Source organism: Xiphophorus hellerii, chromosome 13 (genome assembly GCF_003331165.1).
Source record: "Xiphophorus hellerii strain 12219 chromosome 13, Xiphophorus_hellerii-4.1, whole genome shotgun sequence".
Classification (NCBI taxonomy): Eukaryota; Metazoa; Chordata; class Actinopteri; order Cyprinodontiformes; family Poeciliidae; genus Xiphophorus; species Xiphophorus hellerii.
In genome coordinates, this window is record NC_045684.1 from 16,293,647 (window position 1) to 16,308,612 (window position 14,966).

At 37.8% G+C, this 14,966-nt stretch overlaps 1 protein-coding gene across 5 annotated transcripts in view; it reads left to right on the forward strand.

The window, feature by feature from the left end:
- The first annotated feature begins 331 nt into the window (after positions 1-331).
- The window catches only part of spire1a (spire-type actin nucleation factor 1a), a 31,035-nt gene continuing 16,400 nt past the window's right edge, over positions 332-14,966 (forward strand). For all 5 annotated transcript variants that reach the window (XM_032580811.1, XM_032580810.1, XM_032580812.1 and 2 more), the window contains exons 1-2: positions 332-830; positions 4,837-4,868. In XM_032580811.1, the coding sequence (XP_032436702.1) occupies positions 488-830; positions 4,837-4,868 (375 nt within the window). In that variant the 5' untranslated portion in view covers positions 332-487. The remainder of the gene's footprint in view (positions 831-4,836; positions 4,869-14,966) is intronic.

The following is a 14,966-nucleotide window of genomic DNA, read 5'->3' on the forward strand; positions in this document are numbered from 1 at the left end:
TAGCCCAGGCAATGATGAGTAATTCAGTAAATAATTACATCAATATGATTTAAACATTTAATAAATCAAACGTCTCATAAGTTTCGTCGACATTGATGTTTTTATATATATACACACACACACACACACACACACACACACACATATATATATATATATATATATATATATATATATATATATATATATATATATATATATATATATATATATGAATGGATGTAAATATTTATTTATTGCGTTGTGATGTTACTATTAACTCGAACATGGCGTGCGCAGGGACCATGCGGCGCTGGCCCACAGCAGGGCCGCTGCCGTTCACAGAACGGTTGGTGATCCTCCGTCACTCCAGTCAGCGCACATCACCGAGTCACTGGACGGTCACCAGCTGATTCAGAGAAACTTGACTATGTAACACAGAAACATTAACAACATTCACTCTTTGGTAATTCTTTCTTAGTATTAGGAAGTAAGAGATGGTGTGAAAATGGCTAAGCGACCCGGGAGAAAGGAGGGGACGCTGTCTTCTTCTTCGCCGACCATTCTTCGGAATTTGAACCGCGGAGACGTGAGCATGGACAGCGGAGACGGATCCGAGGACTTGTCCCTGGATGAAATTCTGACTCTGTACAGCCAGCCGATAAACGAGGAACAGGCATGGGCAGTGTGCTACCAGTGCTGTCGGACTTTAGCGCAGAAACACAGACGGAGAGGCTCATCCAAGGCAGCGGGCTCCTCGGCGGTGGACTACCCGAGGAAGATCGATGGACCCGGGAATGTGAGGATCGGAAGAGACGGGGCTGTCAAGCTGCACTTTGAAGGCACCACAGGTAACTAAAGCAGGCCCGACCGGACGAGTTGTCGGGATTATTTTACACTGGCAAAAAGGTAAACTGCAAGGGCCGAATTTCAACGAATCTCCACATCCACCCCAGCGTAACGAATGAACGGAGCATCCCCACAAAGAGGCCATATTGTTGTGGTTGTCTGCTTCCAGCCATGTGGTGAATGTGTTTAGATGCGCTTAATACGGCTGTTAATAATAAACCATAGACCACCGATAACTGCTGGTAAATCTAAGGCAAAGATGTATACTTTCTGAAATGTTTACACTCAGGTTTAGTTCTCACAACATAATGTTATATTTCCACTGCAATCTTAGTGAATATGGCAGCTTAATCATGCAGGCTGCAGCTGATGAATGCCTGTTTGAAGCCCAAAGTGGTCAGTTAGCTTCAGTAAACACTAAACCACGTGATATATTCAAAAATGTTAGAGCGCCTTGTTTCAAGGCCATATCCCTGCAATTTAGCCTGCATCAGGAGAGAAACTGGCTGGAAGCCAGGGACAGATTAGTCATATAGCTGCCACCAGGCCTATTATTAATGTTGATACAGATTTGAGCTGGAGAATGGGATTTAAACATCCCTGAAGAAACTTTAAAACACAGGGCAAAGGAAGTAAGTTCATAAAATATTCTAGATTTAAAGCTTGGTGATCAAAAATTATTGATTTGATTAAGCAAAAAAAAAAATTGCCTAATTTAATTTACATTTGAATCTGTTGTAAATATTCATTTAATTCGTCATGCGGCACTTATTTATAGAGCACTTGTTATGTAACACAAAGGCAAAAATAGGTACTTTATAGAGTACAAAAATGAGGTGATGACAAACAGCAACAAAAACAAAACAAAAGTTATAAAGAGCTGAGGGAAAGAAGGAAAAAACTACACAGAGGAGACATGTTGATGAGCAGATATTACAGATAGACAAAGATTTTCAGATTACTTCCAATTTTTGGACAGTATAGTCATACCATCATTTTAAATCAATACACTGCCAAACTAAAAGTGCAAAAATAGTACAGATTGAAACAAGGAGAAATAAAATAAACATTCTTTAATTACTGAACGTTGACTAAAAGCTAAATCAAATGTATCACATTGACAGTTTAAAAGATAAGTGTTATCTCTTTTTTTCCATCAACTGTCTTTAAAACTTTAAACTGCATTTTACTTTTTCAAAGTAAATATATGAAAAACTGACTCTCTTGTTTGACACATGTGGAAGAGAACAACTCCCAGCCCCATTCCCATTAGTTATACTATCAATTTACTTGCGATGTGTTAATTGTCACCTTGTTGAAAACACACATTTGCTTTTTTTAAGAATCTAGGCATTACAGTTTGAGAAAATAATGATATTTAGGATGGTCTCAGAGCATTTTAATTAGCAAATCCCATTGGTATTAGACCTTTAAGTGGGAAAATTATCACAGAAGGTCTGATGTCATTTTCTTTCATCTACTGGATTTGGTACTGAAGCAGCTCAGGTGTGTTAGCAGGTGTGCTCAATGCGTCAAAAGCTTGTGGCATTGTAACTGCATTCCACGAATATGTGAGCGATAAAGCTGGGTGTGGAAGGAGGTGGAGGCTTGTTATGACAGCTTTAGGCTCTCGGCTTCTGTCTCATCCTTCTTGGGAACATATTTGCCACATGCCTTCTGATTTTCTCCTCCCCGCTTCGTCACATCCCTCCTTCTTTCCAGCCTCTTAGTCCGGCTTCTTGTACTGCCGTGTTTGGCGCTGATTCCCACAGAATAAGCAGATTCAGTGTGTGCATTTGAGCGTCTTTGCTCTACCAAAAATAGAACTGAAAGTGATGACTGGAAGCACAAGCTTTAGAGCTCTTAGTACATTAAGTTTGGAGATTTTGTGGGGAGTCGTTTTCACTCCTCTAGCTCTTGGCTGGGGTATTTCAGGGCAGCTTGGGCTCTGTTCTGACTCTTATTAGGCCTGGTGATGAGAGGGATGTGAGACCTATTAAGTCTCTAGTAGCAAGAAAAAGAAGCTTGCAATTCATCTGAAACTCAATGTTTTTGCAACCTACGCATGAGTCAGTGACAAGGTGGTTGGATTTGGCAAAGCTCCCAGAAAACCAACCCTAAGCCTGATGGTTTCTGCTGATATTATCTTGTATTAAGATGTCCCGCAGAGTGCTTAGCTAAAACATTCATAGCCCTTCAACTTTTTCACATTTTCACATGGTATAACCACAAACTTCAATGTATTTAATTGTTATTTTATGCAGTGGATCAACATAAAATGGTATTTGAAAAGTGTGGCCTTGTAGAAATTCTTTGTAGACAAACCTTTTTGCTGAAAAATAAAGCATCTCCCCTACATGATGATGCTACCACCGCCATCTCTCACCTAAGAGAAATCATATTAATGCTAGTTTTCTCCACAAGACGAAAATTGCATGTTCAGTTTTCGTCTTTAACATTTTTGTCGTGTCCTCTGCAGAGTTAATGGAAAAGACATAAATATGCCCTACCTTGTGTTGTTAGTTCGTAGCATAAAATCTCCTAATATGTGGACACAATGTGGCGAAATGTGAAAACTTTCTAAGAGAATTGAAAACCCTGTTCACGGTGCTCTGATCACAGCCAACACAGACCTGCCTGGGACAAATAGCCGACAGGACAAAGGGCTACACAGTTTTAAAAACTAGGTCATATTTTCTTGCTGAACGGATGAGAGAGGCTACATTTGCAAATGGATCAATTCACATGGAGAATGTGAGAAAATTTGTCCACAAACTGCCAATTAAAGACTCTACTTGTGTGTCCATTTGTTTCTGACTTGACAACAACGTCCACATAAATAATTGAGAATTCATTTAGTTACTTGGTTTATTTTAATGAGAAGGTTTTAAGATACCAACAGAACTTCATCAACTGTTAATATCAATGTTAAAACCTTAGGACCAGTAAGATCCTGCCCACATCATTACAGTTCCATCACCGTACTTAATGAGTATAAGGTGCTTTCCCACATTTTCATTCTTTGTTCATGCTCATAGCTGGACTACAATCCTAATCTTTCAGTTAAAGTTTCTGAAACATTTAAAAAGCTCCACACATTTATATATGTGATGGTTGAACAATTTCTGTGTGTTTCTAATCTGTTGGCATGTAGATGGTTTCAGTTGTTTCAAACTTTTTGTTTTCTTTTCTACAATTTTCTCCAATCTTTTAGCACAGATCTGCCTTATTTGAATAAATTGCTTTTGTCTGTCCCATTTTGAATCGCAGTTAACAGAATAATAAGATTCTGTTACGTCAAATTTATGCACCAGCGAAAGTCAAAATCTTAACCTTTTTTTTTTGTTTGTTTGTTTTAGATGAACCAGGAATGTAATTTCTCCTTGGTCAGTTATAGTGGATGATTGTCTCCAATAAAATGGGCATCTTATATCTTTACAAAATGTGTCATTTATATGCACTGATTTATTGTTGCACTGCATTAGTGTGCGCAGTGACTTCATGTCATCTGCACTTTGGTCAGATCTCTATCTCTGGTGTAAAGCTGGTTCATCTGAATGTACCTTAAATTAGCGCATAGGTAATGATCAACCCGCTCTCTTGTTTCAGTCAGAGGCCAACCTGTTATTTTTCTTAAATTTGGTTTTACATTTTGAGAATGTTTTCCATTAGCAAGATTGGATTTCTGTTTTCTGATTTATCTACAGGTAAAACGTAATAATTTATTCACTCGTTGTTTCTCTGCTCTTTAGTGGTTATGTATATCAGCTCCTTCTGTGTTTCTCTGTCAAGTTTCCACTGTCTATAATTACACATTTATTAGATATTTAATGCATTCTAACATTTGTGTGGCTAAAAATGCATTTCATAACTGTCCAGTACCTCTACATGAATAATTCAGATGGGGTATCTGCCTTGCGGTGGGTTACAAGTAGCTACATGCACAATAAATAACCCGCTTCATTGACTGAATGTGAATAATCCTCCTTTTCTGCTTTTTCATTACAGATGAGTACCAGTCAGCGTGCACGTCATTAGAGGTGAGTTAACATCAGTTTCTTCCTTCATGCAGGTTGGAACATTGTGCAGGCTGCCGTCAATTAGCTCAACTCTTGCTGTTTTGTTACCGCCTGGTTTTGCTTCAAATATACAAAGCATCTTTACCGTGAAGTTATGCAAGAAATAAGCTGGTATGTGCCCTGTGTTATTATATTATCTATACCGAGTGTAAAGAAAAACATAAAACCCTCTGCCAAGTCAAAGTGAGGAGATGCTGAATTCCTCGTGATCATCCGTGCTGGAATAAAAAAGCGAATTATCTGGTCTTTAGACTGCTATTGTTTTTGGAATGTGTACCTGTGCACAAATGGGATATTTGCTTTCTCTGTTTTTTTTCTCTATTAGTCTATACAAAAAAACCCTCACTAACCATGTATCATCTTTTGAAAGAATAATTGCCTTGTTTCTATTTTTGTATTAAAAAAAATGACTTGTATCTCAAAAAAGTCATGCATTTTTTTTTCTTGAGTGCAAATGAAGTTCAGATTCATTGGAGGATGAAGTCTTTCAGCACTTCATGCTGTTCACACAGATTAATTACACAGCCATCTCTTGGCCTGGAGTGTTTTCACTGTCCTTCCTGTTTGCATTCTCGTTCATGTGATGCCCGGTATGTACGGTATGATGATTTTTTTTTTTTTTTTTGTCCAATTATGCTCAAGCTATAATTGTTGCTACCTCAGCTGATGGCCAATCAGCATAAAATTTTACAACTTGTTTGGTTTTGCTCGGTGTTGTGTTTTTTATTTTTTATTTTAAGCACTGGTCAAATATGCCTAACATGGCTGTCATCCGCTTGCAGGCGTTGCTTTAGTTGGTTTGAAGTAATGTCTCAGCTGGTCGAAACAAGGGTCTGCTCCTTGCATCCTTGCATGTTTGGTTTTGCTTACACCTTGTCTCAGCGACTGGGTGTGTTTGTTTTGTCTTTTCTTACTTGGAAATAACACCTTGCACAAAGGCAGGTTTAAGCGGTAGGATACCGTGACAGTCGCACAAAGTCAATAATGCGGTTGAAGCCTCAGTGCACGACCTGTCTGTCTGTAAAAATGTATTTTTTATTTTTAGTGCCACAGGTTAATCATAGGTGGAGTTCACAAAAAGTGTAGAAAGATGATGGGAGTAAACACTGAAATTGATTGTGAAGATGGAAAAACAAAAGAAACAGAATAGAATGTATTTGGAAGATCCAAAAACATCTACAAACACTCGCACAAAAAAGCTAATGTGAGACATAGGCTGGTATGAGATTCCTGCAATATAAGAAACTTATTAGGGTAACAGCATAAAAATTTAAGGGAAAAAATATAATAGCAATACCATTTATAAATAGTGTGATCTGATTGGTGTTAGCCAAGTAGCTCGTCTCTTGCCAGCTGTAGATTTGAAACAGTCTTACCTTTGTAGTGTAATAATGGGTGGTGTTCCTTTGGTTTTAACTCAATGACTCTTCATGTTTTTACTTACTAGAAATAATCCAAAGTAAATATGTCTTTGTCCAATTTGTAAAAAAAAAAAAGAAGATATATAGCATTCTTTCAGCCAGATGACTGGCAGTGTGCAGTGATATGTGGTATAGAGACTGTGCTGGTCAAAATTAGTCACTCAATCCCTTTGTCTATCATCTTTTTAAATGCTTTTTTTGGAAACCTCTATATTTTTATACTGATTATAGTTAACTGGATTTGTTTGTGGAGTGTTACTTTAAGTTTTCATTTTAGGTCACTGGCAATTACTTTCAATTTTATTTTGGTATTTAGCCTCCAAGGTGCAAACTTGTGTTCTTTATTCAGATTGGTTCAAAGTTTATATTTTTGTCAAGTGTGTGTGTGTGTGTGTTTTTCTCCCCTGAAGTGTCTGCTGAATAACTGAAACTGGAAATCTTCCCTTGCACTTTTCCCTGACTGAGGCTACTTCATGAACAATTAGGGAAAATTAGTAACATCCAGCCGTTCTCACGGCATTGCCTCGTTTACTGGGGCAGAACTGGCCATCCCATGTCCTTTATGTTTGGTCTTGCTTGTTATGTTTCTGGACTCTGGTGAGGGTGGGTCAGCCGGCGTCTCGCTTTCTGATTCCTCAGCTTGTCTTTAGCTGTATAGAGTTGATAAACTCAATAGTACTTCTAAGTTACTGCATAGTTTTTACAGACACTAAAGGTAGTCTTGAGGCTTTTTTGAGGCAAAGGGGTGTATTATGATGTACCGTGCACCTTCTTCTCGGGCTCAGACAAAACAAGCTTAACCTAGTTTGTTCTCAGTTGAAGATTAAGGTGTGATTAGCTTTAGCATCCTATTACTGGCACTCCAGTTTACCGGAAATGCTGAGGTCCCTGAAATTTACTTTGAGGCGAACACTGTTAGTTTTCCACCAACACATTTGAGGTGAATCCAAAGACGGATGATAAACGTCTGAGTTTCACATTAAGTGGCTCGTATATTCCAGATTAAAGCAGGAGAATGTTTAGAAATCATATTAAAGACGACATATTTCACTGGTCAGTGGAGACTAAGTGAGCCAGAACTGCAGCTGGTGGAACAGTGACTGCATGTGAGGTTTCTGGACAGCTCCCGCTGCCAGCTATGACCTCCGTCGCCACAAAGACTGTCTGTCATGCTCGTCAGCTGTGATGTCAGACTGCGCTATTTTCTAAAAAGAAGAAGAAACAGATTTTTTTTCTCTTGTTTTTCTCTCCTAGACACGAGGCAGTTACTGGTATTAAGGTATACCAAAGCTACAAAACTTACGAATAAAAACAGTTAGGATTTTCTTCATATTGTTCTTAAAGTAAATTTAAAAAGAGGTCAGAGAATTGTCCCTGGGGCAGGGCTGCCCCTCCCTCACCCGTTGCTGTGCACTTTCATGTCTTGCTAAAGGCTAATAATTTTTCCCTTGTTTACACGATAGATAAACTTGTCTGTTTCTCTATATGTCTCTTTCTGCCTGACATGAACCAGTAACCTCATTAGGTTACACTCTACTTTTTAACCAAATCAATCAATTGATTTTTGTGACACTGATGGCTTTGCTTAAAAGCTGGCTCCCTTAACGGTCCCAGGAACGATATTTCTGCCTATACATAAACATTCACAGAAAGCACACTCTGACAGGGAGCCTGTAATGGATTTTTTGTAACTTTTTAACTACGGCTTCATCCTGGACTGAAGAGATCTTTTCATTTTTATTTCTCCTGACGCTGCCAGAGCAGAGAGATGATTTCAGTTTCCTCCTCAGGAGTGTAAATTGATTGCATACATCACTTTCTGCAAGCATTTGCACCTCTGGTAAAAGATGTGTGCAGAAGCCCTAAAATAAGCAGCTGTTATATAAAACGTGTGATCCCAAGATGCCACACATTGCAATTCTCTAACTGTGAACTTTGGAGATTTTTTTAACCTCTCATCATCTCGGTATGAGGTAAATTCAGTCGTCTTCCAGCCTTGGTTCTCACAGTTCCAGTTATTCTAAATTTTTAACAAATGTCATAAAATGACTACAAATATGGCCTAGTTGACATAAATGGCTTTTTTCTTGTAGCCAATTTTGATTTATAAAAATCAACACATTGGCCTTTTTGAAATAGCATATTCTGCTGTTTTTCCTGTTTTGAAAAGTTGCTAAAAGAAAATGTCCTACAATGATAAAATGATTTTATGGTTGTTTACAGATCTTTACTAGGAATGCCAATAAATAAGTGGGTCTTTGTATTTAGTCTCAAACAGCTCTATTACAGTTTCTCTGAAGCTCTGGTCAAAGGATCCGCTTTTACTCTGTCAGCAGCGCTGTGGTGACGTACAGAAACTACTCCCTGAAACATCAGAACGGTCTGTTTGACACTGGGAGACGTGTTCCCAGGCCTCAGCAGTTTCCAGTTGACTTCATAGATGTCTGCAAGCTCAACGGTTTCTGACCGGCAGATATGAAAGAGCCGCACCGCGTTCTGTCCCGCCAAGAACTATCGCAGAGGACGGGAGGCAGAGCATCCGCTCCCGCAGTGGACGCCCTCTCAGCTGCCGTTATGTAACTGTCTGTGTTGTGATGGCTTTGCTCTACCGCTGCAGCGAATACCGGAGGCTGCTCATCTGGCAGCTCCTTGAACTCAAACGATAGCAACGTGTGGTGATGTTATCCCGTTTCTAGAAATTGTACTTCTGCTGAAGTTTTTTTTTTTTTTTTAACCATAAAATGAGTCTGCTTTTAAATAACTCAAAATATTTCATGAATAAGTTGTGAACAAAGAATGTTTTGTGCTAAATAACTTTCAGTCTTGAAGGTACCTAGATGGAATGAGAGCCTTTGTGCTTGTGCATATTAGGATGTCAAAGAGAGGCATTCAAGTGAAAAGGTGTGCTGGCGTTTAGATGCACCACAGTTGACACCAACAATGTGGTGTCAGACACACTGGATGTTCAAAGGCTGGTATGTAAGCTGGTAGCTGGTCTAATTTCTAGGTTGTATTAGTGTTAGGATTAGCTGATGTTTAAAAGCTTATTCTCATACTGAAACCATAGTTTTACTGGTATACAGACCTCACATTGGCATGGCTTTCTGTGAAGAGCTGTTCTTTATATAGTTGGTACCCATAGGTAAATGGTTCCTGACAAATAGGAGCCAAATTTAGACATGCACTGATTGATTGGCACCAATTTTCTTAATTTTGGGTGATCTGCACTTGGCTGATACTAACAATTGAATCTGATCTGTTGTGGAAAAAATTACTTTAACAAGAGTGGATGAGAAGAAAATAAGAAATTTATTAAAGCCCTTGCAAGGTGAGAACAGAAATACAGAGTCAAAGGAGTCTGTCAAGTCTGCTCTGACCAACAGTGGATCTGGCTTCCTTTTATAGGTTCTGGTCAGAGAAGAGAGACTTGATTGGACAATAGGTGTGAATCCCTGATTGTTATGTACCAACAATTCTGTGGAGCCCAACACAGATGGTCTGGCCATTTGTCTATTGTTAAGGAAAGGAGGTTGTTCTCTGATGCTAAAGAGGGCAGATAAGTTCTACGTTGAGGAAGTAACAGGTAGTCTCTAGGATCAAGGAGCTCCTGCTGTTATACGGCACTGTAGAAGTCTATAGGAGAGCAGCTTGATCAATCTCATGATGAGACTATGCAGATAACCTGAAGCAGAAGAGGGGTGAGGAACACCTTATAAAATTTTCCATTACAGATCTTACCCACCAAGCTTATCTACCGCTGAAAATGTCTGAAAATCAGATACTGAGGTGAGCAGTGACTGTTTCTGGTATGGGCGACATGGGCAACCTTCCAGGGCGGTACCTCATCAGAAGGTGGCAGCGGGATTGTTTTCCAGGGCACCAACCAGACTACGAATCTAGTGGTGAGAGAGCTGGCAGATGTCTGTAGTGTTTAATTGATATAGTTTAATGGTTTTCAATATAAAATTGGAACATTGAAGATGTGTTGTTACTTTATAATACCTGACACGTTCAGCAGATATAAACAAAAAAATCTATCAGCCAAAATTGGAATCAGCAGGTCAGGTAGGAAGGATTAATTTTTACCCAGTTATATACCGTTTCTACTGTATGTCATAGAGTAGGTTTTTTTTTTTTCACCTATGAGATAAATTGGGATCCACACAAAGTAATACAGCTATAAAGTCAATTAATTAATGGTTCACAAGAAGGAAATCCTGAGCAAATGTCTGGAGATCATTTATGAAGTACATCCAGATGTATTTTTACCCTAGTAAGACATTCCGAATTTACCTACATAATCTGTGTTAACATTGCAAAAAAATGTTTAATGAACACAAACTATATTAACAACATAATCATTAAATATTAAATCAAGTATCAATAAACATAAAAAGATACTTATATAATGCTGTAGCCCATTCATAATTCATTTTCATGAAAACACGTCACTATTGAGCTTATGGGTCAATGGATCACGTTTAAGCTCATCTTTTTCTTCAGGAGAATGAAGTCTTTCATAAACAGAACATTCCACTACTATTCATCATTGCTTCACCAGGAAATATTCCAGACACAGACAAAGAGGGTTCTTAAATAAAAAGCACCGTATTGTTGAATGTCAAGAATGCTTTCGCTTGATATCACTACGTTCTTCCTAAAACTGTGACCCCCAATGCTAGACTGCGAGGCGAGTCGTCTTTGAGGGAAGCTGCAGGACATTCTGACTGCATTTTGTATGATGCTTGACCTTTTTCTGAACTTTGTGGGTTCAGGAAACTGGTGCTCTCGTTCAGTCTCGGTGCTCCTGTGACTCATCCTGCCGCATTACCTACGAAGCATTTAAAAAGTGGGAGATGTCCTGCGCTACCTGCAGTTGACTAGTACTGCATGGATGTTATTCATCATCATCATCTTCATCATCATCATTAAGCAGCAGGAATCAACCTCAGCTCGACGCGTCGTAGTTTCATATTGTGGTTTTTCACAGAATATTCTCCATATACCTTTTACAACCCAGGCTTCCATCATATACATATTTGTTCGCCACGCCTCTGCAGTTCCTTCTTCCTTCTGCTCCTCTGCCTTCACTTCCTGTCTTATTCCTTTAAGTCAGATGTCTTTATATAAGATTGAGACGAGTGATTAAAACATGCTTTAATAACCTTCCTGCTCCATCCTTCACTCAGATTGGGTGCTGGGAAGATAATTATTTTTCATTCCTTCTTAAATTTAATGCCACACAAAGAACTCAGGCAGACATGGTGTTGTTCCATTAGGAACTAGTTGAAGGAGTTATTTTAGTATTACCGGTATTTTATTTTAAGCAATTTACAGTGCCTTAGAAAAGTACTGGCACCCCTTAAACTTTTCCAAATTTTGCAGCAGACATTTTTGAGGGTTTTATGTGACAGGCCAATACAAAGTAGCGAACAAGTGAAATGGAAAGAAAATGATTCCTCTAGGTTCTGTTTTTTTTTTATCTTTATTTTTAAGAAATAAAAATGTGAAAAGTTTGGACTGCATTCAAATGAACTTCTCTTTACCTTTAAATGACGATGATATCAGTTGTGAAATATGTCAGTTTTCTTCGTTCTTCTGTAAATCATTTGTGCTTCCAGAACTTTATTATTTTGTACATCTGCTGCTGTAAGACTAACTAGCTAAATATTAGATTAGCATGTAAATTGCACTTTCATAACAATTAGAATATATTAGCCATCAGTCATTGCACTCCAAGCAGTCACTGATATTGTGATAATGATATATTCAAAATATTACCCACCCCTAGTATTAACCCCAGAGAATCTGACAGGACAATTATTCATCATACACTCTAAAAATATAATAATACAACAACAAAATAATGCCCTTTAAATAAAACCGTTGTTGAAAGGAAGCCAGCCATTGAAAGTCTTGTTAAAAGTTTCCCACAATCCCTAAAGGGAGTGAATACAAACGCACACACATCTGAGTTCTTTTTGTAAAAAATGTCTTGAAATTTATGTGTTTAAGTGTTTTTTTTTTCTGTACTTCAAAGTTGTGGACCATGTTTGTTGGTCTCTCACATAAATTGCAATAAAGTACTTTGGAGTTTGTGGTTGTAATGGGACAAAATGTGAAAAGGTTCAGAGTGAATGAAGTTTTGCAAATCATGTTTCTTGAATTACGAAAGTAAGACTTCTTCAGTTGTTTGGTTTGTTAAATGAAAGCCCCCTTTGCTGTCTGTAACGCTATCATCCTCCTCTCCCCTGTCTGCCTGCTGCGGCGCATGATGTCCTGCAGATGGATTATGATGTTACATAACAAGGCAGTAAGGAATAGGATATTTGTTTTGGGCTTGGAACAGGATTATCAGCCGTACTCTGCCGTACTCGGCAGATAAATAATAACAGTGTAACACTGGGAAGCTGATCTTTGCCCAAGAAGAGCAGCAGCAGAAAGTTTATGCAACTTTTTCCATTTTATCGATTAAAAAAAAGTTTTTGAATTCTCCTAATATTTGCTTATATTCCTATTTGTTTTCTTACCTTTTATATTTGACAGATATTGCACCTAAAACATGTAGAAATGCTTGATGCACCTGGATTAGTTCCCTTGTTTGTTTCAGTTTTTACTGAAAAAAGTGAACAAGAAAAATAAAGGTGCTCCTAAGTTCACACCCATTTTCCTTTAGGAAAATACCAGCTAGCCTACATTGTTCAAAGTAACAAAAACATTCTACAGATATGAATAGTGAAAATATTTAGGTCACTTTTTACAGAAATATTTCGACCTCTTTGCCTTGGAAACAAGTTTTTTGTTACAATTACAGTTTGTTAAATTGTCATATCCTAGATAGAACTTACTTAATTGTTATTCCAGGTTGTTTTAAGAATGGATATGTATTGTGGAAACGATGAATATGGAAAATTTGTTTTTGACTTTATGCTTTATTATATGTTGTAAAGCTAAAATCAGTTCTGTTTTGTGCTTAAATTACATTAAATTAATTCCTTTGTTGTTGATTTGCTAAATCGCAACTTCATTTTAATATTTTAACCACCAGTATTCAGGTTCCTGAGCTACCGAAAACACATACAGATAAATGCACACTATTACAATTGGTATCTTTTTCTTATACATAAAAGTCATGATCAAAATTAGCATACATCTTTGAAGAAAAAGAATAACATAGTAATTAGAACAAGGGAAACACATTTTTATCTGTTTATGCTGCTTTGACAATGTTTGTTGAGATACAATATTTAGGATTATGGCTAGTAACTTTGATACAATAATTATTATGAAGAATTAACTATTTCATTAAATAACTGAGAGAATGTGCTTGTTTTATAACATATGAACCCTTATCAGTCCAACAAACACTCTGTGTTACTCGACAGAACTCATTTTTAAGTTTTGTGGTTTGCAGAATGAGTTATGAGAAACAACCTTCTCTGTTGTTGAAGTTAATGAGTTTGCACAGGCTCAGTCAACGCCCTTGTCTTTACCAGCACACTCCCAGACTCCTGGCAGGTGCTGTACTGTTCCCGCATCTGTAAAAGCTTCACCCACATGCAGCGCTGCGTTTTGTTTGGGTACCTCCCCCTCTGAACAGTACGTCTCCGGCAAACCAGCCGTGTAAGAATGCTGTATTAACTGGCTATGGAAAGAAAACATAAACATTGCGTCGTTTAACTGTTGGGTATGAGCTCCACCTGGGTCCCTTGGAGACAAAAATAGCTCTTTCACAGGTTATTCAAAATATTATGTCAGCATACTTTTGTTTTTTCTTAAATGGTATTAATGCCATTTAAGAATGTCCTCACCATAGTAAATATCTAAAATTCTTTCAATTTTTATCACTTTGAACGTCTGTTTTATTGATGAAGGTGACTTTTTTTTGTCTAGACATCCAGACGTGGGAGTGTTAAAAATGACAGCAACACTGATTCTGATTCATGTTTGTTTTTGAGTAAAGTCTCTTATAAAAGAATTGCTTCACTGTCTCCAACATGAGCTATTTTTTTTTAAAGATTACTGTGGAAATATTATACTAATAAAATTTGTGATTTTCAATTCTAGTTCACACTACACATAATAAGTATTCACAGATTTTCAGAAATTTTAAACATTTAAAAAGCCAGATATAAAAAAACCACCCACACCCCTAACACCTTTTCCCAAATATGCTGAATTTATTTATTTTTCTTTTGGGTGGGGGGTTAATATGCAAGCCTGGAGCCATCAATAACTGGCAAGATAAAGTTATCGACAAGTTGTGAAACTTTATCTACACCCTGTGATAGATACAATTTTGATAATTGTATAACACAAGGGAATAAAAAACATGTGCCCATAAACAATCCCTATAATAGATAAAAAAACAACCTGGACCAAAATATTTTGGAGAATAAATTAACCGATTTTTCCCAAGCTTATTTCAAGGCCATTGCAGATTAATATTTACCACATAACTTGGTTAAAGTTGACATCGGGAGAGGACATGACACAGCAAGCCAACTGGACCTGCTGGAGTAAAAGAACAGCTTTGTCTGGTGGTGGTTTAAGACATTAGGAAGAATTTGAACATGCTGCAGATGGACTGGTCATTCCTCTCTCATTAATGAGAGGAAGCAGTGCTGGTATGAGCGAA